The sequence below is a fragment of the Colias eurytheme genome, chromosome 4, assembly GCF_061535395.1.
Source record: "Colias eurytheme isolate Ceu_HAF_F1 chromosome 4, ilColEury1 Martin Lab GWU primary, whole genome shotgun sequence".
In the NCBI taxonomy this organism is placed as follows: Eukaryota; Metazoa; Arthropoda; class Insecta; order Lepidoptera; family Pieridae; genus Colias; species Colias eurytheme.
Genome location: NC_142983.1, coordinates 4,091,271 through 4,115,867, shown reverse-complemented (window position 1 = coordinate 4,115,867; position 24,597 = coordinate 4,091,271). Strand labels below are relative to the sequence as shown.

The 24,597-nt window shown below is 37.0% G+C and overlaps 2 protein-coding genes across 6 annotated transcripts in view; both read left to right on the top strand.

The window, feature by feature from the left end:
• Window positions 1-18,908, top strand: part of LOC149908868 (protein turtle-like) — a 51,095-nt gene extending 32,187 nt beyond the window's left edge. Inside the window, exons 1-17 of one of the 5 annotated variants that reach the window (XM_090120449.1) lie at window positions 180-369; window positions 4,086-4,211; window positions 5,679-5,821; window positions 7,502-7,648; window positions 7,984-8,119; window positions 8,338-8,579; window positions 8,757-9,027; window positions 9,292-9,552; window positions 9,726-9,796; window positions 10,705-10,896; window positions 12,517-12,738; window positions 13,034-13,142; window positions 13,453-13,536; window positions 14,753-14,938; window positions 15,396-15,623; window positions 16,518-16,587; window positions 16,780-18,908. In XM_090120449.1, the coding sequence (XP_089976575.1) occupies window positions 4,139-4,211; window positions 5,679-5,821; window positions 7,502-7,648; window positions 7,984-8,119; window positions 8,338-8,579; window positions 8,757-9,027; window positions 9,292-9,552; window positions 9,726-9,796; window positions 10,705-10,896; window positions 12,517-12,738; window positions 13,034-13,142; window positions 13,453-13,536; window positions 14,753-14,938; window positions 15,396-15,623; window positions 16,518-16,587; window positions 16,780-17,800 (3,456 nt within the window). In that variant the 5' untranslated portion in view covers window positions 180-369; window positions 4,086-4,138 and the 3' untranslated portion in view covers window positions 17,801-18,908. Of the gene's footprint in view, window positions 1-179; window positions 370-4,085; window positions 4,212-5,678; window positions 5,822-7,501; window positions 7,649-7,983; window positions 8,120-8,337; window positions 8,580-8,756; window positions 9,028-9,291; window positions 9,553-9,725; window positions 9,797-10,704; window positions 10,897-12,516; window positions 12,739-13,033; window positions 13,143-13,452; window positions 13,537-14,752; window positions 14,939-15,395; window positions 15,624-16,500; window positions 16,588-16,779 lie in introns of those variants that run through there. The other 4 variants (XR_016458655.1, XM_090120450.1, XM_090120448.1 and 1 more) reach the window with 4 other exon arrangements.
• A 3,709-nt stretch (window positions 18,909-22,617) lies between these two features.
• LOC149908867 (pancreatic triacylglycerol lipase-like) lies at window positions 22,618-24,528 on the top strand. The gene is made up of 5 exons (XM_090120224.1): window positions 22,618-22,752; window positions 22,841-23,006; window positions 23,181-23,581; window positions 23,695-23,883; window positions 24,305-24,528. Exons 1-5 carry the CDS (start codon window positions 22,692-22,694, stop codon window positions 24,526-24,528), a joined length of 1,041 nt encoding a protein of 346 aa, XP_089976350.1. The 5' UTR covers window positions 22,618-22,691.
• Window positions 24,529-24,597: the final 69 nt, after the last annotated feature.

Below are 24,597 nucleotides of genomic sequence, written 5' to 3'. Positions count from 1 at the left end.
AGAAATACGTAATTGAAAGGTAATTATTTAGCATATTTTTATAAGATCCCTAAATCCTGGCAGCGTGGTAGAGGTCGAGTCGCAGGCCGCAGCCGAGCAGGGCTATCAGCACGTGAGCCTAGCACCGGGGACCATTCATGTGGGGCGGCGGCCTGCGCGCGCACCGATCAATACGGCAGCAACGGGCGGGCAGTGCCCGGCCCGCCGCGCGACCTCTCGCACGCGCCACGCCGCGACTCGAGCCCATGACCGCCCTCCACAGATGACGGAGCCCGCCCGCACCATACGAGATCGCCGAACTCACCCCATACTCAGCACGCTCCGACTAGCCGCGCTCCCCATAGCGCGATCACACACTGTGACGATAAGGTAGGAAATCGATAATACCCGCACCGGGCTGTTGACCGCTGCCCGTCGAGGAACCCCTGGTATCAAACTCAGTAGCATGCTCGTTTTACAAAAATTTGCAAGATGAAGCTTTGAAGCTACATTAATTTAATATAGTAGACAAACTAACAACCAACATGGTCATATTCCACCATCGTCATATCTATTCTAATGTCGCAGGAATCCCCGGGAAAAGCTTTTCGGTGTGGCCGAAATTGTATATTGTAAAAGGTGAATATAGATTTCGTTTCCTTGAATATATTTAAGCATTTCTCATTGATTTAGAAATATTAGCTTACAAATTGCAAGTCGAATTAATCGTTCTGGAATCTTTTTGATAAATGAATATTCCGAATATTTATTAATTATTTTACATTCAGGTTTCGGGTGTGCCTAGAACATAATAGATGCTCGGATATAATAATATTTAACAACTATTCAATACAACTTTTTGAATGAGAATTTAAAAAATAAAACATTTCCTCAAAATATTTATAAAAATTATCGTACTATTACAGTATGCTCACAGTTTACTAAGCTTTATTTAATATTACCTAAAGCAATGGTTAACGGCAAGAGGAGCTGTTAAAATTATGCAGTGCAATTATTCTGATGGTAACGAATACAGTCCAAGGACGTGCTACACAAAGGCTACAATACCACGTAGATACATTATTATGACGATTATGACTTATAAACAGATTTGTTTCAGCTGTCCTAGAGATATTGTAGAGTTAACTCTACAACGTTTAATCGTAAATTTAATTTACTTCGCGTCGAATGTTAAAGAATTGCAAATAATATGCTCGTATGATTGTTATTTATTATTTATATTATAATCAAGAAGCTTATATCGCATTAGATATAAGCTTCTTGATTATAATATTATAGAAAGGTCAAACACATGTCACTCCCGATTAAACTTATCGTAAATATTTATGCATTCATAGTATTGCCTTTCAGTTAAACATAATTTCCTGTAGCTACCTACAGGAAATTATTAATTATTAAAGTAGCTCTTCGAAACAAGTTGAATTGAATTTAATATTTTTGGTTTTATGACATTCGAATGCTTTATAAATATAAATTTATAAAGAATATAGACTACAAGCCCGCATAGGACAAAAATATGGGTCAAATGAACCACCAGGGGACATATCTAGATCGATAGCAGAGCAAAAAATAATAAGATTCATCACTATGCCGTCACTTGTAAGCTGTCCAACTGAGTGCAGATGAGAATTGAAAAGTACAGGTAGACTCGGTAAATTTTGGTCATATATTTTTGTACGGCATTCTTAACCATCGATAGATCCATTAAAAATAATAAGAAACCGCTCAGTGCCGTACAAAAATGGTGGTCCAACAAGTCGGAATTTTTATTTAATTTCCGAGAGTTACCGGGGGTAAATTTGGTCATTTGACCATGTACGGCATCTGTGTCATACTATTGCTATACTGCTTTTAATCCATTATCCCGCAACGCCGTACAAAAATCATGGGGACAAGGGGAAAAAATCGAGAGTTGCAATCCCCTCTCTTTCCCCACTCCACGGGGTCATTTGACTAAGTACGGCTTCGGTTCCAAAACATTATCTAGCACTCAAAAGTACTATTAAAAGCAATGCCGTCAAAAAATAATTGTTCTTTTAAATGTATACCAATAATCATCTTAATTTCATCGAATTCTTGATATAAAGAGCTGTAAGGTCATTTGACCCTGTACGGGAACTTTTTTTTTAACATGATATTGTAAAATTCAATTGTTGTATAGTATTGCCGTTCAAAAGAAACCGTTCTAAAAAAAGTTTTAGAGAAATGCAAAACCAGAAATTTTGTTAAAGTTTAAACATCGTAGATTAATGAAATATAATAGTTTTCTACACTTTATCCGTTGTTTTAAATAGTATTAACATAGATAAATTAGGAAAAAACGATGCCGTACATTTTTGTGCAGACCACATCTTTTAGGCTGATGAAAGCGACGAAAGCTACAATTTTAAGGGTGCTTTATGGCCATTTGATACAGTACGGCATTAACATATTTTTACCCAACTACGGCAAAGCAAAAGGAGGGTTATGGTTGTTTACAGGTCATGTATGTATGTTCATCTATTCCCTCGTAACTTCTAAACTACTTATCAGAATTCGACAAATGACATATCATTAGAAGCGTCTGAATTGTTCACTGGATAACCAGCGACCAGCTAGCTAAAGGCCATATGGGGTTTCACAAAATCTAATGTGGCGACCTCTAGCGGACAAAACATACAGAGTAAAAAAATAAAGTTAAGATAAATATGCAGTATTTGGTATCATTTGAAAGCGCTTTACTTGTACATTTTGAATATGTATATATTACTAGCATTTGCTTGTGACTTTACCTGTATTCATGGACTGATTGCATATAATTCACATCTTTTCGTTCATAGCTTTTTTATTAGTTCATCAATTTAACGTCCCTTCCACCTGACTCCGACTTTCCAAGGTGATAATTAACCACCTCGAGCTTCTTAATATTAATGTATATTTATATTTTATTATAAAAATATAAAGCAAACATTTCGTTATATGGATTTTTTTCTTTTTCAGATTTTTCCCCTTTGAACCAACGAAAATGTACGGCACATGAAAAAATATTCTCTATGCATAAAATACTTTAAAAATAAATTTATTTCGTGTTGTGTCAAATGACCCCCTGGAGTGGGGAAAGAGAGGGGATTATAACTCTCGATTTTTTCCCCTTGTCCCCATGATTTTTGTACGGCGTTGCGGAATAATGGATTAAAAGCAGTATAGCAATAGTATGACACAGATGCCGTACATGGTCAAATGACCAAATTTACCCCCGGTAACTCTCGGAAATTAAATAAAAATTCCGACTTGGTGGACCACCATTTTTGTACGGCACTGAGCGGTTTCTTATTATTTTTAATGGATCTATCGATGGTTAAGAATGCCGTACAAAAATATATGACCAAAATTTACCGAGTCTCCCTGTACTTTTCAATTCTCATCTGCACTCAGTTGGACAGCTTACAAGTGACGGCATAGTGATGAATCTTATTATTTTTTGCTCTGCTATCGATCTAGATATGTCCCCTGGTGGTTCATTTGACCCATATTTTTGTCCTATGCGGGCTTGTAGTCTAATAGAAAAAAAGTTGAATTGACAATTATTAAAACCACAACATACAATCAGTATATTTTACAAACTGAAAAGAATCCATTGTTTTTGAAGGAACCTCATAAATCATACCTAATGCATTTTGGAAAGCAATTACTGTCGCAGAAATCAATGTGGCGAAGTAGTATACCTGCTGTGTATTTCCTCAATCAGTCACTAATGTATTTAACTAGCGCATGCACGAACAATATTTTCATAAATACAATTTTCTACAATATTACGTTTCCAAAATATACCATCATCATCATCACTATCAGCCTTTGTTTGTCCACTGCTGGCCTCAAATGTACCAAATATTACTACTATCTAAAACATTTCAATAAATAACCACAATTTCAAAAAATACTTAATCGAACAATTCTGTAACCCAATTTAAAATGTTACATTCAATTAGGCATCTCGTTTCAAAACAATATTATTTTTAGTTTTTATAGCATTCAAACTATCATTATAAAAATTTTCTAACTTTATAGTGTTATATATTATTTTTAAATAGAAGTGTTTGTTGTAGGTGATGCACCGAGGATGAGTCGCCGCGCGCGGCCGTGACATGGGAGCGCAGGCATGGGCTGGCGCGCCGAGCAAACGCCGCACATCGCCGCCGGCCTGCTCCTTCTGCTGCTAGTTTACCTGCCGGGTTAGATTCTTTTTCATACTTTTTTTTATTTTTTTTTATTCTACACATCAGAATTCTAACAAAAGCAGGACATAAAATGCAAAGGGCGGCTTTATGCAATAGCAATTTCATCCAAACAACCAGTGCCATTCAGAAAGTGTTAGGAACAATTTTATTGAAAATTAATTACGCAGCAGTTACACTTTTGTAAAAAAAAAACACTATAGGTGGGTACACTTACATCTTTTTAAAGTAATTTCTTAAAGATATTATTAAAAGACGTGCTAAACCTTTTCATTTAAATATTCATTGCTTAATAATTACTCAATAGTGTCTACGCATAACATTTCAGTAGTAAGTACCTAGATACCTATTTTAGTTAGCGTAAAGTAATTTACAATGTTCAATTACAATTCAACTTTACAACTTAAGGTTGAAACATAGTCGTCTGAAGTAAAATTAATAACATTTTCAAGCAACATCTCAATATTGTTCTAGTTTGCGAAGTTTACTAATTACAATTTGTGAAATTATCACATAGCAACATGTTTTACTTAAACGGGGCAAAACAAATATAGAACCCTGAAACTGAATTATAATTATTGGAGTATTATTTAATGATCTTCAGTAAAAGTTCATCCTTTATTAACAAATTAACGAAATCTCATTTAAAGAGGTATCGCACGTTGATGATTGACTCTATTTAAATTAAGTCGAAATACCTACTGTGTTCTTGCTATTAGGTAACGAATCTGCAAGAATGACAGCTTTTTAGGAAACTCTACCCTACCCTTAAATTATTCGATACTAAAGTCAAATGTTAACAGAATAGATAGAATTGAATTGAAAATATATTTCTTCAGGAAGTATCGATATTGGATATGGGTGAATAGGTATCTATATCCAATTTCCATTATAGGTATTAGCAGTACCTAAGGCATAACAATATAGACAATATGATCCCACACATCAAGGCTAGATTTCAATGTTAGCTCATAACAATGCTGTACCAAGGTAACTCTGATTAGTTCATGTGGGTGTACTATGTAGTAAATGCTCGTAGATCAATAGGTAGCGATCTCAATACATAGTTAGAGATAGCTTTAAGGTATGCGTAATAGGATTCTAACAAAAAGGCAATGGGCGACATAATAACACGGCATCGAATTATCATCCTCTGTTTAAATCAAATTAATTAAAATTTAGATAAAATAAAACATGATATACTTTCCCTGTGATGATTACAAATGAAATGATGAGAACTAGCTTGAGGTAAATATTTTTGCTCTGTAGAGCAAACATATTTCAAAACCTTTCAGTCATTTCGTTTTCCAATGATCAGCATAAGCTATATAAAAAAAAAACTCTTTTAAATTGTCGCCCCAAAGTTTTTACATATTACAATCGACACACAAATTACTTGCATTCATTTTTAAGTCAAATAATTTGTAAGTATAAAATCACTATAAACGTATCGGTTTGTTATAGTTACTTGCCACCAAGACCACCAAGATGCTGTGCACATCACAGCGATCCTCGGCGAGAGCGTGGTGTTCAACTGCCAGGTGGATTTCCCCGAAGACATACCCGTGCCGTACGTGTTGCAGTGGGAGAAGAAGGTAGGCGAAACGGTACGACGGCCTACACTCCACTCTTACATTACAAAGCTCTCATCTATCGTGTGTGTTTCTGTTTAGTAAAGGTCGGCTCGTCTCCTCGACGCGCTGCGCAGACTGTAAAGTATAATCTCGCTTGTGTCCTCTGGGACACTTCGTATCGTCCCGTGCTAGTGGTAATAAGCAGCGCCGCGGGCCGGGAGCTCGCCCGCGACCGCCCCGCGCGCGTCTTGTCGCGTGCATACAAATTTTAGCATTCGCGAGGATCACCAAACCTTTGTATTGATAGCGAACAAATTAGCCTCTCCTATTATTTATTTTTTTCGTCTGTCTGTGAATATGGTACTTTATCACTAGATTTTACGATACAAAAAAAAAATAATATGTTTCATATTGGAAATAATAAGGAGGGTAAATATGTTCCCATTCTTTACAAAGCCTGTAATAATATAACATCTATAATTTGTAACTACATTCTTGCAAATAAATATAATTTGAATTTTAATGAATTAATTGATATTTTTTTTTTTTGAAATTACAAGCAAATGCTCAACTTTGTATGCACTTATTATGTGATGCCTCTTCAACGTATTGCCTACGTATTGTCGCGTTCGTCGCCCACTGACCGGACATATAACACCACAGTGACAAAGACCTTAGAAACGAGTCCGAGAGAGCAGCAGACCCCCGTTACATAACGAACATACACATACACAGTCACATGTTACAATTACTTTATTTACCAATTAATTGCAATATCTTTTTATTTTTGGGGTGCACCATTTCTATTGAGATAGTATGGGAAGCACGTAGCTTTTGCCTTAGCTGGACGGAAGCAAAACTGTTATGAAATTGTGACATAATTCACGCTTTACATTAGAACACCAGACGGCAACTTTTGGTAATTCTATATGTTAACGTTGTATTATGTTTCGAACTTGGTTTGTTTTCTGTTCGGCGAAAGTTTAATAAGGCTGACACGGGGCACGCGCACTCCCTCGCGCACTGGCGGTGGTTCTGTCTGTCTCTCTTCCTGTGGCTGTGGGCTGTACCCACGCTATATCTGCCAGTCTAGTAATATATATACAGTATTTCCACTTCGCGAAGGCGGAAGGAATAGTTGTTCTGTGTGTAAATGCCAATAAGCTTCTCTTTAAAGCTGCTTTTATCCAATGAAACGCACTAAGATTCCGCAATGTTGACGCATAACAACTATAACACAACAACCACCCTCGTGAATTCGTATCTATACAATGTATTCTGAACGTATTTCTTAATCTAAACCGTATTGCATGTCATAACCGTTGATTTCATGTTATCTCATTTCGCATGAACATAACTCTGTATTTACACAAGCTTTTGTTCTAAGTACACATACGTTTCTGAAGCTTTTACGGGCTTTACGCGAGACAAGTATCAAATTATGAATGTTGTTTTTGTCATTGTTTAATGTACTATTATTTTATGACACTCGCATGCTTATCTAGGTAGTTCTTGTTGGTATTTAGTACTCAATACATCTTCCTAAGACAAGACATTGTAACAGCGTATTGTACATTATGTGGTCGTATATTGAATTGTGATAGATGTAGTAAGCGAGCAATTGTCGTCGAATCGTGTAGTTAGTAAGTTGTAACGGGAAGGTGTAGTCCGCGCCAGTGTAAATATGATATTAACATGCTTTGACGTATATAGGGACAGGATATACCGATCTACATCTGGTACGAGAGCTATCCAACACACAGCGGAGAGGGTTATGAGGGCAGAGTGTCGCGGGTCGCTCCAGACTCGCCGTACGGCGCGGCTAGCCTCAACCTCACAAATATACGAGAGTCAGATCAGGTAAACTTACATTTAATATGTACAATTTTCAACGATATGCTATATATATATTATAATTATTCATGTGACTTATGTTTATGAAGATTAATATCAATTAATGGTAATCTGGCAATCCGAATAATTATTCGGAACAAAACGGTTCGGCTAACCGGTTTTATTGATCGACAGACGCCTACACGTAATTTCGCAAAATTCGTAACGATATACGATGAAGAAAAAAAAAAGGTGTTGCGTTAGTTGTTTTAAAAATTAGATATCTACTTTCAAGAGTGTTTAATAAGCAACATTAAGGCAAGTTTCCTAATTCTATTTACTCAATATATTATTCATCTCAGGGATGGTACGAGTGTAAGGTGGTGTTCCTCAATCGGTCACCGAATCAACACAAGAACGGCACGTGGTTCCACTTGGACGTGCACGCTCCACCTCGCTTCTCCATCACGCCGGAAGAGATTATATACGTTAATTTAGGTGAGCATTTAACATATATATAATATTATATAGGTCACGTTGCACAATCCAACACACATCCATTTATAATGTCATCACGGTCATATTTTGTGACACGTTTGATGTATCTGATTAGCACGTATCATGTAATACAAACCTTGTCAATAAACTCAATAATTAAAAATTTTTCATTATCTATTCTGAATGAATTGAACATTGTCTTCTTTTTAAAATCCTAGGAGATGCCATCATACTCAACTGCCAAGCAGAGGGTACACCAACGCCAGAGATTCTGTGGTACAAGGACGCGAATCCCGTGGAGCCATCTGGCACAGTGGGCATCTTCAACGATGGAACCGAACTGCGCATCAGCAACATACGGCACGAAGACATCGGCGACTACACGTGCATCGCGCGCAACGGGGAGGGCCAGGTGTCGCACACCGCTCGCGTCATCATCGCCGGTGGAGCTGTCATCACTGTAAGTAGATAGAATTAAAAAAAGAAAACTGACGTCTTTTTCTAATCTTAAAACACTTCGTTTTCCATGAAATGTGAAGTATCTGAAAATCATTAATTAAAAATCTGGTACAAAGATGTTATTTTCAATGCTCCCAATGATGAATAAACTTAATTAAATAAAACTCTATGATAACAGATGCCACCAACAAACCAAACAAAGCTAGAGGGAGAGAAGGTCCAATTCTCGTGCGAAGCTAAGGCCCTACCCGGAAATGTTACCGTCAAGTGGTTTCGCGAAGGCGCCCCGGTTGCTGAGGTTGCCGCTTTGGAGACACGGGTTACAATACGACGAGATGGCGCTTTAGTTATCAACCCTGTAGCTGCTGATGATTCCGGTCAATATCTATGTGAAGTTTCGAATGGTATCGGAGACCCGCAGAGCGCTTCAGCTTATTTGAATGTAGAATGTAAGTATTCTTAATAAATGTAAAGTAACGTAATTTATTATGAATAAAAAATATAACTATTTCTCTATCAATCCTACTATGATATCGTAACGGTGTAAGCTAATTTTTCAAATATATTTAAATCTAACACCAACTGAGCTGTATTATGCAATTGACACATTAGAATGAACAATACAATACGGAAACGCTAGATTGAATTTCACAAATGGACACGTTGTTGCACATACTGGCCATATAAGATTACAATACTCAATTGTTTTATAGATCCAGCTAAAGTGACATTTACACCGACGGTACAATACCTACCATTTCGCTTGGCCGGAGTAGTGCAGTGCTACATAAAGGCGAACCCACCCCTGCAATACGTCACGTGGACGAAGGACAAAAGACTTCTAGAGCCATATCAGACGAAGGACATTGTGATCATGAACAACGGATCCCTGCTGTTCACTCGAGTCAATCAAAACCACCAGGGGAGATATACATGCACCCCTTACAATGCGCAAGGCACTCAGGGATCTTCAGGTAGAAATATTTTGCATTACGTTCAATTCACTTGGTCATTTTAAATATAATAAACAATATAAGTGTACAAATTAAATTTAGCCGTTAATTCTCACAATGACCAAAATTATTAATTGCTTCCAATTTTTTTTTCTATTCAATTTTTGTGTGTCTAAATCAAACATTTATTACAGGACCTATGGAAGTGTTAGTTAGAAAACCGCCAGTATTCACTGTAGAACCGGAGCCATTGTACCAAAGAAAGGTAAAATTATTAAAAATGATAATTACAATCAAAATAATATGCACAACTTTTTTTAAAATCTTAAACTTCAAAATATACTATGACTTCCGTATAAAGATTAGAATGCCCAAACCATAAATTAAATTAAGCCGTAAGCTTAATCTTTGGGCTATTATAAAGCATAAATAACTTTCATTCACCAAAACCTAAAAAAAATCGAACCAATCATAAAAGCAGCACCAAGCACTTTACCTCTTCAACACAGTCATTAGGTCGGTGAATTGGCAGCTCACTAATTATTGAAGTGAAACTTTATTAGTAAAAATTTAGTGTAACATTTTTTTGTTACGCGTGACATTTTTCCGTTACGCGCCATCTTTTTCTTATCCCTACCACGCGTGATTCGACGTATTGTTGTAAAGTTGCATATGGTAAATTATTTTTTGAAAAATAAGGTCATAAAGAAGTTTCACTTCATACGTGTGTACACTAGTACACACACACACATTTTTAACGTGATAACGTTTTTAAAATCTTTTTAGTCGGGTGACATGTTCAGAAACTTGCGTCACACCAAAACCTCACGAGCGCGATCGCAGATATAACGAGAGAGAGACGGACCGATCTCCCGTCTCATCTCGAGCATCTCGAGCGACCAATAAGACGTTATCACGTAAACATCTCGATCGTAAACCTTTTTTTTTTTTCTTTTTTTAACGTTGGGAAATGCTTCTCGATCGTAAACCTACTTTACAAACAACCAATTTTTGAAGTTAAACTTCTTTATCGGGGTTGGACAAAAATTTAGTGTAACATTTTTGCGTTACGCCATACTCGTGACATTTTTAAGGTCATAAAGAAGTTTCACTTCTTACGTGTGTACACTAGTACACGCACACATTTTTATATACATTTATTGATAATTAAAGGTGGGGGAATCAGTAGAGATGCACTGCGAAGCGCAAGAAGCGGAGGGCACGCAGCGGCCGAGCGTGGTGTGGCGGCGGCGGGACGGGCTGCCGCTGCAGAAGAGCCGCGTGCGAGCGCTCGGCGGGAACATCACCATCGACACGCTGCGGCGGCAGGACTTCGGGATCTACCAGTGCGTCGCGTCCAACGAGGTTACTTTTACTTTCACTATTGACAATTTTGCCTGTACCTTAAGGCTGTGTACGCGGTCCGTGCGCTGTTTGGCTCAAATATGTGATTTTTCAAACCAGATTGTCCATCAACCACTTATCTTACAAACATATGAATTACTAATAATTTTAGGAAATTTTATTGTCTATGTAGTTAGTTAAGAGTTTTTTTCAATTAATACAGTATTTTTGAATACCATCAAGATAACTGATCCGATGATTACTTGATTTCACTTTTAGTGTCAATTTCGAAGCTAAAAATATCTGAAATTGCTGACAGATCTAACACACAATTATTTTTAACTAACTGCAAAAATCCTTATTAAAATAGTTAGTTAAAAGTTTTTTTTATTTTGGACTCCTAACTTACGAAATTAAAATCCGAACAATATGAATTTTTTTAGAAATTATAGTCGACAAAATTATTATTTTCACCAAGATATTTGACTTTATTGAATATAATTTATACATATTGCAATAAAAGAATGTCTTACTTATAAGATAAAATTTAAAAAATCAACTAAGGTACCTCTATTATTTTTCTACAATTTTTTTTAAAGTACTATAAAACACTGCGCGCGACCCGATTAAAATCAGTCGGCAGCGAGCCTTTCCAGAGAGAGGACATGTTGCTCGGCGCTCTCCTGTGGACCTATGCTGTTCATAGTAAAAGGATAGCGCAAGCCGCGATCTATCGTAATAGATCGCGGAGTTTTTGACTTGCGATATATAGAATATGCGCTCTTAACTTTTATACAGATATCAAGTGTTTGTATTTGTTATTTTTCCTTCGAGTTTACTAAATGATAATCTCCTCAAACAATTAATAGCGATAAGTATATGCATAACTAAACACGATTTAAACACCGAAACACGATTACAGTATTTGCATGCTTAGTAAGCAAAACATGATGAACAATCGAAATATTTTGACATCTCTCTGTACCATGTTAATATTATTTTGTTTTTATTTTATTAACTATGTATTTATTTTTTCAATGTAAAATAATCAGATTACAGATAATGTAATATCAGAGATAACAGTTACACTAGAAAAAAGTAGGTACCTGCTAGAGAATTCCAAATAAAAATGGTTCAAACGAATTCCATGTGTAATCAATGCTATACTAATAAAAAGCTCTGAATTAAACGAAGCTCTGCGTACTCCAACAACAGCAAAAGTTAAAACTGGGGCGAGCTTTTTTAGGAATGTTTGATGTAGGCACTTTAGATGGTTAGCTAGTTACGAATGTTAACTAGCAATCGACACTTCATAGATTATTCGACAGGGAAACTATTTTAATTTAAAGCTCATGGTTTCATTCCATTTCTGATATGACCAGTTATTACAACATCTACATAAATAAAAGATTTTTAGCCTTACAAATAATCTTATACCAAAGTGTCTTTGGAATAACTAACATTAAAATTGTAATACTAGCCTTATATTGACTTTAAACGCTATCAATACCGTTTAACCCATTGAGCCCCGAACGGCCAGATCCGGCCGCGACACAATAGATTTTCTATTGTGTCTGTGATTCCGGGGCCTGGTGGATTAATACGAGATATAGGTACAAATATATTTATCTTCTTACTCAGGTGGCAACAATAGTAGCAGACACGCAGCTAGTGATCGAAGGCACGCAACCGCACGCGCCATACAACGTCTCCGGCACGGCCACGGAGTTCCAAGTGACGTTGCGCTGGCAGCCCGGCTATGCGGGCGGCCCGGACTACAAGCAGGACTACACCATCTGGTATAGAGAGGCTGGCTTCTCCGAGTGGACCAAAGTGCCCGTCACGCCGTCTGGAGCGACTTCTGTAAGCTCGAAAAATAGCATAATAATTACTAGATAGTAAAAGAATCAGCAAAACAAATGAAAAACTAAACAAAATCTGATTGGCAAAAAGCAAAAAGGAAGACCTTTCAAAATGTATTGATCGTAATTTGAAAATAAGTCATCTAACTAAGTAAATAAATTATTATGCTTCCAAAGGTTTGAAAAACTACTTTGCAGACCTTATAAACTGATGATACTTAGTAAACGTTTTTCTCTAAGCTTTGTTGGCTGTAGAAAATAACAAAGCGATCGCAAATTGTATTTTTCGTTTGCAGGTCACAATAAACAGGCTTCAACCAGGGACCACTTACGAATTCCAAGTCAACAGTAAGAATACAATAGGAGAAGGAATGATGAGCAAAGCAATTACAATAAGGACCCTTGGTAAGTTCTGACTTGCCAGCATTTTGGTGAAGAGTTAACATATGTCATGGGTTATCTACTAACAAATATTAATAAAATATTGTCTTATGGTAATTAACATATAGTTTTGTGATATAACATATCTGAGACTTTTGCAGCTTGTACAAACTTTGTTATTGCAATATATTTAACAGTAACCATACTAACAAAATAGTGACTAATATTTTTACATTGCAATGGTGTAAACTTGTAAAAATATACTAATATTGGGCAGGGTTTTGGGCATAATATTAAGTGGGATGTAGTTGAATCAAGATTTTGCTTTTTGTAGATGTAGGCGCAAAACCAAAGGTGGCTCCGACGACTGCGGGACCCGTAGACGAAAAGATCTTTCAGAATGCTCCTGAGGGATCGGGTACTTACTTAGCACAGTCTTATGGCTTCTTTTTGTAAATTTATTAAACTGAATCATTTTAGTTTTATTAAGAAAATCAATTACCATTTTTTATTTCCTTGGAAAGCTTCTCTTTATTTTTTACCTAATACTTTAATAGTTCATTTTAATATTCTCTACACTGTAGTAAAATATACTAATATTTCACACAGTGTTTTGGGCATAATAATATGTGGGACGTAGTTGAATCAAGATTTTGCTTTTTGTAGATGTAGGCGCAAAACGTAATATAATAACCTAACCTTATACTAATATTTTAAAAAATAGTTTGGAAAATCCAAAAGTGCACGCCTCATAATTTTTTTTAATAATTATTTATTAATTATTATTTTTGTTTATTTAATAACAATTAAACCACATCGAATCAGACCCTGAAAAATGAAAGGGTTCTATTCCTGAGCATACTCAAGCGTAAGAGAAAAAAAAAGACTCGATTAGTAAAGTATTTCGGTCGCTATCGTGTTAACAAGAAAAAGGATCCGCACATACAGACACACGGACGTCCAAGACAGAACTTTTTTAAACTGTTTTTTAACTAGTTTAAATAACAAAAATGACATCAAAAATATCTTGAACGTTAAAAATAGTGTTTTTTCTTAATATGTGTGTGTATGTATTATCTTACAAGTGCAATGTATGATACATAAAGACATTTTAAGTTTGAAAAATCAGATGTTTTGCGCGAAGCGACAGTAGTACCCACCTCAACGCTTCGCTTATGAGGCGTGCAATAATATTATAATATTGAAAATACTATTGGGTTGTAGATTTAGTCTAGAATTGTAATTGATCAGAATTTTTTTAAATCCTAATTATTTGATTGTGAGCACTTCATTTTGTACGACTGTTTTCTATTCCTCGCTTTTTTGTTACTAACATTATTATTTTGCATCTTTATATATGTTTATAATATCGATGCATATTCACAAAAGACTTTAATATGTTTAAATTCAAATTCAAATTTATTTGCCAAAAAAACAATGTTAACAATTGAGTTCCAGCATGTTCAGCCGTTATTAACAGCATGCAAATTATGTCACTTAATTATAAATCAAAATGTCATTTATTATTTTCATTATCATTACATTTCACAGTCTACAAGTTTATTTGCGCTTATACGAATAAAACCGTTATAAAAATGACACAACTGTATAATTATACTGTCAAATGAATAAAGGTCCAAAGTCGGGTCCGCCCCGCAACCTGACGGTGACGGAGGTGCACAACGGGTTCCTGATCACGTGGCAGGCGCCGCTGGAGCGCTCCCACCTCGTGCAGTACTACACTATCAAGTACCGCACCGACGCGCAGTGGAAGACGCTCAATAGAGGCCAGATACGACCGGAGGAAACCAGCTATCTCGGTGAGTGGGACGCTTGATGTTCTGACTATCCGCTAGCCAGGTACATCTTTAGAGCTAGCGCGCAAGAGCAACTTTTGTCTCCGCAACTATTTTGTCTCTCCCATTAAATCCTTGGGACTAATAAAAAAGTCTCCCGGGAGTAGCGTCGCTACAAGCGCGCACTTTCTTATTAGCCCATAGAGTTGATGGAAGAGACAAAATAGTTGCGGAGACAAAAGTTGCTCTTGCGCGCTAGCTCTTAGACTTACAAAGTCTTTCAAGCTTCACTATTATTCTTGAGTGATGAGTTGCCTGTTACAGGGGGTAATTTTGCACATGCTATTATATTAAATTTTGAAAGTCTTTATTCACATTATTCATAACCTAATTTACCTACATCTGAAGAACATTGACTTCAAATATGCTTCAAATAATACAAAATTGTTCACACTTTAGGCAATGACTTATAACATTTCAGTGAAAAACTTAGTTGGTGGGCGCACGTATTACTTCCGCGTGCTAGCGAACTCGGCGACGAGCTACGAGAGTTCGGACGAAGTGAGATTCTCTGTGCCGGCGCGCGTGAAGCACAAAGCAATAACGGCCGGTGTCGTCGGAGGGATATTGTTTTTTATCGTCGCCATCATTCTGTCCGTGTGCGCTGTGAAGATTTGCAATAAACGTAAACGACGCAAACAGGAGAAAGGTTAGTCCTTAGGGGAAGCGGCCGCTCGCTCGCTCCCGACGCTCTTACGACGTAGATTACTGCTATTGAACAGTTATAGTACCCTATTCGAAGATAATTTAATTAATAATTATCTCCTTGCTCTCGATAAAAGAAAGTAAAGTTTTAAATCATCGCCATATTGTCGGTGATAAAGCAACATTTTCATTAAAATAATCAGTTTTATTTTGCATTTCGTATTCCATATTCTCTTGATTATGCAATGTGATAAGCATGTTTGTGAATACAAGTTGCATGAAATGTAAATAAAAATAGCTTGGGTTTCAGTGTGCCGTGGTTTTTTCATAGTATCGCTGTTGCAAAACAATATTGCTCAAAATACTTTGAATATGAAATGTCTCATTTTAACTACTACATTAAACGTAGATTTATTATAGAATTGAGAATTCAATTAAAACCAATCATATTCACATATTCTGCTTGCACATTTTAAATTTCACTTATTAACATGCTTGCGTTTTATGCCTAACATTACATAATATAATCGCACTTTGCCATAATCATTACGTTTGGGTTACGATAATAATTCATCGAAAGGAATACCTAACATGTTAAGAAATTTTTATATTGTGAATAGAATTCAAACATATACTACCTATCTTTGCTTAGTTTGACGACAAATATGTGAAAACATTATTAATTATTGTATGTATTTGAATGAATTATTGTATGAATTATTATATACATAATTATTGTACACATATTCGATGAATTATTATAGCTTTAAGTTGACAATATGGTGTGGGGGGGTAGTGTGGGTGTGGGTGTGTGTGTGTGTCGGTGGCGGGCGGCGGCCGCGCGGCTCTCGGACGGCGCACTGCACCGCATTAATGTTCAGAAATTATTCGCTTGCAGCATACAACATGGTAGCCGCGCGACTCACTGACCTCCGCGCCGCAGACAGCACTCAAGTGCCTTTTAAAAAGTAAGTTATTATTGTCGTCTCGTAGTTAATACCTAATTATGAATATTTTATCCTAATTTTGTTATTAAATTTTCCCGCTGCGATAAAAGGAAATCAGGTCAGTTTCTATTATTAAACCAATTTTTAATTCTAGCCTGTTTATTTTTTTGTGTTATTTCTTTTAGCATCTAATATTTTGTTCAATTTCAACAGATTTAGAGAAAGCGGAATATCGAGTGTAGTTCAATGTTTGCGATTCACCGCGAACTGGATCTGGCCCGCATCGCGGTGCGGCGACGAGGTGCGGTACTGGGGAGTGATCCGCCGCGTGTCGCCCGCGCCCTCCGCGTCACCGGCGCCCTCCCTGGCGCCCTCCCTGGCGCCCTCGTCTTCGGACGACGGGGGCTTCCTGCCGCGCCTCCGGGCTCCGCTGCGGCCCGCGGCCGCGCCGCCGCTGTTCCGCGCGTCCTCCCCCGCCCTCGCGCCCTGGTCTCCTTGGCCGCCGTGGCCGCCCTGGGTCCCCGCTTGGACGCCGTGGTCGCCCCTCCACATTTCGGATCTCAGCTCGGTTCCATTCCCTAGTTCCGCCGACGGCTCTTTCCCGACGCCGCCCTCCTTCCTCCTCCGGCCTCCGCGCCAGCCGCCGGAGACGCGCGTGGCGTGCGGCGCGCTGACGCGGGCCCGCTGGCGGCCGCTGCCCCGCCACGCGCGGCCGCGGCCCGACCCGCCCCCGCCGCACGAGGCCTCGCCGGAGAGCCGCTCGTCCTCCAGCGGGTTCGGAAGCAAGAACGCGTCCTCCTCGCAGCACAACCGCAGCAGCCGGACGGGCAGCCTGGCGGAGTGGCGGCCGCCGCCGTACCGGCCGCCGCCGCCGGCGCCGCCCCCGCGGCCCGGCTCGGGCGAGGCGGCGGACGCGGGGTCGGTGGACGTGCACTACGAGTGGGACCGCGCCACGCGCACGCCGACCCCGTCGACGCCGGAGCGCACGCGCGCGCGCCCTTCGCGCGACGACGTGGAGGCCCGCGTGCGCGCCATGAAGGAGGAGTTCCTGGAGTTCCGCAAGCGGCAGGCGCTGCGGCGGCGCTCGCCCGAGCCGCTGGGCGCGCCGCCGCCGCTGTCGGCGCTGGCGGCGCTGTCCCCACTGTCCCCGCTGGCCCCGCTGTCCCCACTGGCCCCGCTGTCCCCACTGGCCCCGCTCGCGCCCGCGCCTGCCCCCGCCGAGACCGTTTGCTGATCTGGCGAGCGATAGCGTTTAATTTGTTCCCCACCGATAACTGTATCGTCGTTTTTGGAATGTCGCTCTATGTTGTGATCTAATCGAATGAACGATACGACCGATGTTTTTGGAGGCGTAGACTGCGAAATATGATCCATAGAACGGCATTCTGAATTTAGCGAAAAGAGTTTTAAGTCAAGTGACAAAAGGCCTAATAATATGTATAATTAATATTTTTATAATTTTTGTAGTGGCCGTTATTGTATAATATGGTCGCTAAAATAACATATCTAAAATTCTCAACAAATACGGTTCTTTTGCTTTGTACCGAAAACGACGATCTCTAATCATTCTGTACGCCGACATGTTCTATTGATCACTTGACTTTTAAACTGGATTTATTTAATTAAGTTTTAACGTCGAATTAGCATTAAGTATCCCCACCTCGGTCGAAAGTATCGCTGGAGACTATAAACGATAAGAGTTAAGAGGCGAACACTTTCAGTCGCGCGAGTCGACTGAAATGCGATCTTAATGTACATACGTATATAAACTATGTGGATGCAGTGGCGTTTTCTGCTCGCACTGTCTGTTGTCCTACTCGATTTAAATGTCAATTAATGATTTCAAATATTGTGACTATTTTTGTTTTCACCGTTGAATTTTTTGACATGTGCAAAAAATTTAATAATGCCTAAGCGTGCAAGGGATTCGTATCAACGGGAAAGACATAAATATGGCATAATATGAAAAGCGACATCGTTACGTTAAATTCTAGGCCGGTGATTGGCGAGCAGGCAGTGCGAAATTACGTTCACCTAAACGCTTTAGGTATGAGTGGGTAGCATCCACGACACCACTCATACCAACATTATATTGTAGTTATTATTGTAACTAATAAAGTAAATTATACGATAGTGTGATACTCCGTGCGTTTGGCGCTACTGTATACGCGTACCTATTTCAACGTTCCCAAATCCCATCGGTTTTATATGGAATTCATCGATTAGATACTTAGCGTCGAACGTGCGAGTATTATGTACAACACAACAAATAAACTTAGATAGATTTAGGAACTATATAAGTGAGGGAGGACTTAAACGGATGTTGTTTATTTTATTTTTTATTATAACCTTTATTTCCAAGTACAAATTATAATTTTATCTGTTGCGCATCTAGTTATTTTTTATATAATTTTGAACTGTACATATGTAAAAACACATTAGATATTATATTATACACTTATTTATTTAGGCGTTGTGTAATGATATGTATGAAGTTCTGATGAATTTTTGCCATTACATACTTGTAAGGCGCTAGAGTAAATATGTTGAAGTTATTACATTATGTATATTTAATTAGTTTCACCTTTAAAGCGAGTACCTTATTCAATTGGAAGGAAACTAATCAAAAGGTGCTACACTCACTAATCGCAATAATCAACGTTTTGTTAACATAACGCTAACGAGCCTGGACTCGCAGCATGTCTTCAATTCCGATGCTATGCTTATTTTATACGAAAATTAACACTGTTCATACCGCCAGGTTCCTGTATCCATCCCACCTTAGTTAAACACTATAAGTTCATCAGTCACGACAAAGACTGTTTATTTAGTTCGTATTAATATTTAACTTATATGTTGGTGATGTTTCGTGTTCGCAATGATTTTAGGTGAAATTTTTATAACAAAATATTATATTCAAAATAATTCCAATATCGTTAAGGGACTCCTAAAAATAAGTATAAAATGTACGCTTTAAAGAAATTGATACATAAATTAACTCGTAATATAGTTAGGTAGGTACGGTAAGGTGTAGTTGGTACGTGCATGCGTGGAGCGCGTGGTTAGCACTCAGGTGCACTCAGGTGTAATGTCTAAGACACGGATGCATCATCACTCAGGTCACTGCCGACAAGTAGATTAAGCTGCGGTATATCGACACATTGTAGACATTTGTTTTTTACGTTAGTAGGTGATGCCCGCGGCCCGCCATACGTTACATAAGGTCGTTAGTATCAACAGTTTGTGCAATAACTTCTCCGTTCAGTACAATTAAATATATATCTATGTTAAATATAATGTATGCTCAATTTTTTCGACTGACCAACTGTAACCTGTACCTTTTTTTAATCTTTAAAATTTAGAAGTTTTTAAAAAATGCAAGGTGGTGTATATTAATTAGAAGGTATACAGTTACTTATTAAATTGGTTCATCATATTCTTTGTTATATCTTTGAGGCTCCTTGTTATTTGTCGATGTAATTTTCTTTGTCTTTTATTTAGTCACATTTTTACCAAACTCCTTCCTGAAAAAAGCCTGAAAGGTAGATCCTATCACTACCTTGCAATCTTCATTTACAAGACAATTATTCGGCGAAATTAAGTACTTACCTACTTTTTAGTTCAAAAAGACATTATACCTAATTTGACTAAAAAAACATCAATGATATTTAATTTATGAAATAAGTGTAAACATGAATTGGGTCCATTAACAACAAAACCATTTAAAAACTTTATATTGCAAGTAATACAAAACAAATATTCCATTGACCGTTCTAGTAAATTTAACGTGCCTAGAAAGCTAGTGTTACTTACTAAAACGAGAAGAATTTTTTTGTAGTTAATGTTCCAAACTAATTGTTTTAGTATGAAATTGTGAAGTCTGTGAGTAACTTAACTAATATACAGAATAAAGTTACAAATATTTGATCCACAAAAGTAGGAAATAACACGGCTCAAAACATGTGATATCTAGTCTTTGTCATAATAAAAAAATAACATTTCCTTATTACATAAGTACTGACATGTGTTAGCCATTAATTGAAAGTTAATTTGTTGATCTATTCGATATGTTGACACGTACTTATTAGCAAAATTCTTCCTATAGGTACATACATATTTGAATTTCAGCGCTTTTAAACGTCTATTATTAATTTCATTTAGAGGGACTCAATCTAAACTCGAAATGCATTCGACGACTTCTTTAGACTAAAATGAAAAGATAGCAATATATTAGAGTAATGTAATTAAATCATATATATCAGTTTATTTAAAAGTAATAAATATGAATGATATATTATGTGCACATTGGCAAATGTAATATGGTGATACAAGGGCACCCAATATTAAGGACTTAAGGCAAAATGCACAATATCTCAGCACAGTAAGGTATTATCCAAAAATTCGAGATATTATACCCAGCACTTTTAATGTAACTCCAAATAATACCCACGATGCCTGTGTTCGCCTTGTTTGAAATAAGATAATGCACAAGCCACGTTTTTATAAATCAAAACATCTTTGATTTTGTTTTTTATTTAGAATATATTTTTAGTTATAAGTGTTGAGATCAGTGTTTACTGTGTAAGCACACAAAGGATTCAATTCAAAAAAATAAAATACAATAACGTTGCTATGATACAACTAACGCAGTTTTATTTTTTCATACCAATATGGTACTTACCTACATAACATATCCTTATAGACCTATAATCTCACACCGATCTCCTAAACTTATAAAAACTATTTGAGTACTTATAAAAAACTGAAAAAACAATATCAGTACAAACAGTCTCTACTTATTTATACCTACTACTTAATATAAAAACGTTTTTTTGTTTGTTTGTTTTAACGTTCTAGTAATCTCAGGAACGACTGGACCGATTTTAAAAATTATTTTACCCTTGAATATATAAGTTCATACGTGATCCTTTATTGCTATAGAATGGCGAATAAATCATTCTACAAATGCCATAGTAAGTAGATAGAACCAGGGCAAAATTTGGTCAATAAACAGTTTTATTTACCACCTACTTTCTTTTTGTTTTTACACAATCTTCTCATATTAATTCGAAGTAGGTACCTATGCTTTAAGTACATAACTGTGAAACACTTTAATCTTCTAAAAAAGCTTTACAGTATTAAATAAAATTCTTGTACAAACGTTTCAAATCTTGAATTGAGTTAGAATATTTGGCATTAAACTATTTAAAAAAATAAATTCATTTATGTCTACTTCCCCATACCAATATAAATCTTTCGTCTACCTCTAATAAAGTGGGAAGTGACTCTGATGCGTTCCATAGGTATTAGATCCTGAAGTATCTGCTACTATGCTTTGAATTGGCCAACGATGAGGTTTTAATGGGTAAGATTTAAACTTGCTCTGCTTTTCCACCAAATATAGAGTATCATTCGAGGATTTGAAGATTTACTCTCCGTTAACAAAAAGCCCTCATTAAATAAATCTTAATAGTTACAAAATTTTATATTAACTATGTTACTTATTTATTGAATCCGTGTAAATATCGAAGCATTTGTTTTTCTTGTACTTACAAAAAAATTCTGAACTAATTGAATTACACCAAGAGCTATTATTAAAAGATAAGGACTTCCAGGGAAGGCCATAGATAACACAGCCTTCAAAAAATTAATTTCATAACACTCGTTTAAAAGATAGCACGTCATTACAAAGGACCTTTGCTTTTTTATTATCGAAGAAAAAATAGAGTTCCTTTGCAATCAATAAATAAATAGTAGAACATTAAAACGTTGTGCACGGATACAATAACATCTCAGCATTAAACATGTTATATTTTGAGACAATCATTTTTTTACAAAGAAATTATTCCCTAAGTTTCCACTTTTCTCTGCCACCTAGTATCTACTCTAGAGGAGCTGAACCCGTTTACCAAAGCTGGTCTACAAATGGTTTATTGAATCATTGTATCAAAAAAATAATGTAAAGCATACAACGTAAACATCTTTGACTCACGCTTTGCTATATTATTCATACTGAAGTGGCTCATTAAGTGATAAATGTGAAAAGTTTGTGTGGAGGTATATTAGATGGAATATCCGCCTGACATAAATAGTTTTACAATGAAAAATTGTAAAGACATTCTAAAATGTTGGAATTTAAAACAGTATTCAATTCAAAAGTATTTATATTCACAACGTTCATTGTAGGTAAGTCTGCATTCTAATAGAGGAAAAACAACGAACTACCTAACGATAATAATTAGAGTAAGATCATAAATATAATATGTGATTTCAGTTATATGGGTAAGTGGGACATATGAGGATTATGGACCAGGCTACGGTGACGAATGGTTGTACTATTTCGATGATAATGGCGTCAGACACATCATGAATTTTTCAACGATACCTGAATCTACGCGCGGCATGAGCTTCGGCGAAATATACTTTCATTTATATACTAGGTTCGAAACTAGCGTTTTCAGTTAGGTGAAAATATCGATAGGTATTAAGTAGTCCAATATTCCTAGTCTACGAATGTATCATGAAAAATAGATAGGTACAATTAACATTTTTAAAACATGTTAACTTCTAGAATTATTGTTTTATAATTTCTTAAGTGTATAAGTAATTTTCAGGGAAACTATTGACAAAGCCGAATTGATAACTTTACCAAAAAATGATGATTCTATACAGAGTTTTTATTTTAATAAGTCCAACGATATCAAGCTTCTCACTCACGGCTGGCTCTCGTCGGACCGAGTACACTGGTTGCAACAAATGAAAGATTCATTCCTGCGAGAGCATAATTTGAACGTAATTACGGTCGACTGGAATGAAATATCTCGTAACACATTTTACCCATGGCCAGCTCTCAGCACGCGATACGTTGGGAAAAAAATAGCAAAATTTATTGAAGCCATTCAGTCGTCATATCGTATAGGAACTAAAGAATGGCACCTTATAGGTCACAGCTTAGGAGCGCATGTCATGGGTTACGCGGGTATGTTTTCTAATGGATCCTTATCAAGGATAACAGGTAATTGATTATTTATAGTTGGCATTTAATTCAGTTTGATTAGGAAGTATAATTTAATGGGCCATTCAAATAAGGCGGGATCAATATTTTATCAATCCCTTCAACTTGTGTAGGTTTAGATCCTGCGAGACCATTATTTGAGCTCCCTCAAATGCCGGACATATATTGTTTAAATAAGGACGATGCTGAATTTGTTGATATTATACATACGGCCGGTGGAACCTATGGTTATGCCGCAAGCCACGGTCATGCTGATTTCTTTCCTAACAAAGGAACACCGAATCAACCGGGGTGCCAAACAGGTAAAAAATAGAACAAATATAACAAATATGTATTATTGCTGGTGCTCGAAAGAATCCCACTTACTAGCTTTCCGCCCAGGATTCACGAGATGACATATCAACGGTGAAAGATTTTGTTGAAAATAGTCCAGTATTTCCTGAGATTAGCGGGTTAAAAATGCTTTGCATTTTAGTAGATATATGAAGTAGGCATATAAATAACTAGCGGTCCGCCCCGGCTTCGCCCGTGGTACATATTTCGCAATAAAAAGTAGCCTATGTCCTTACTCGGGTATTGACAAAATATCTCCATACCAAATTTCATGCAAATTGGTTCAGTAGTTTAGGCGTGATTGAGTAACAGACAGACAGACAGAGTTACTTTCGCATTTATAATATTAGTATGGACTTATTGTTTCATAGATAATTGACAATTTCACAGGTATTTGTAGCCATGGCAGAGCGTGTGAATATTTCGATGAATCTATTTCATATACAGCTGAAAAAGGTTTCATCGCTTATTTATGTAAGAGCTGGGAAGAATTTTCAAATGGCAAATGTAAAAACGAATTTTCTAGTATGGGATATCCAGCATCTAGCAACAGCAGAGGAAACTATTATCTTAGAACAAAAAATGAATCAAAATATGCAGAAATAGATGAATAAGTGTAGGGTTATAGAAATAAAATACGTTCATTTCATTTTTCTAGTTTTATTATTAAATAAAGAGCTTAT

Excerpts from the sequence above, each read along its gene's own strand:
- LOC149908867 (XM_090120224.1), top strand. The coding sequence starts at position 22,692 with ATGTTGGAATTTAAAACAGTATTCAATTCAAAAGTATTTATATTCACA. Across the intron at positions 23,007-23,180 it reads TACTTTCATTTATATACTAG|GGAAACTATTGACAAAGCCG; the intron begins GTTCGAAACTAG and ends AGTAATTTTCAG. Across the intron at positions 23,582-23,694 it reads ATCCTTATCAAGGATAACAG|GTTTAGATCCTGCGAGACCA; the intron begins GTAATTGATTAT and ends CAACTTGTGTAG.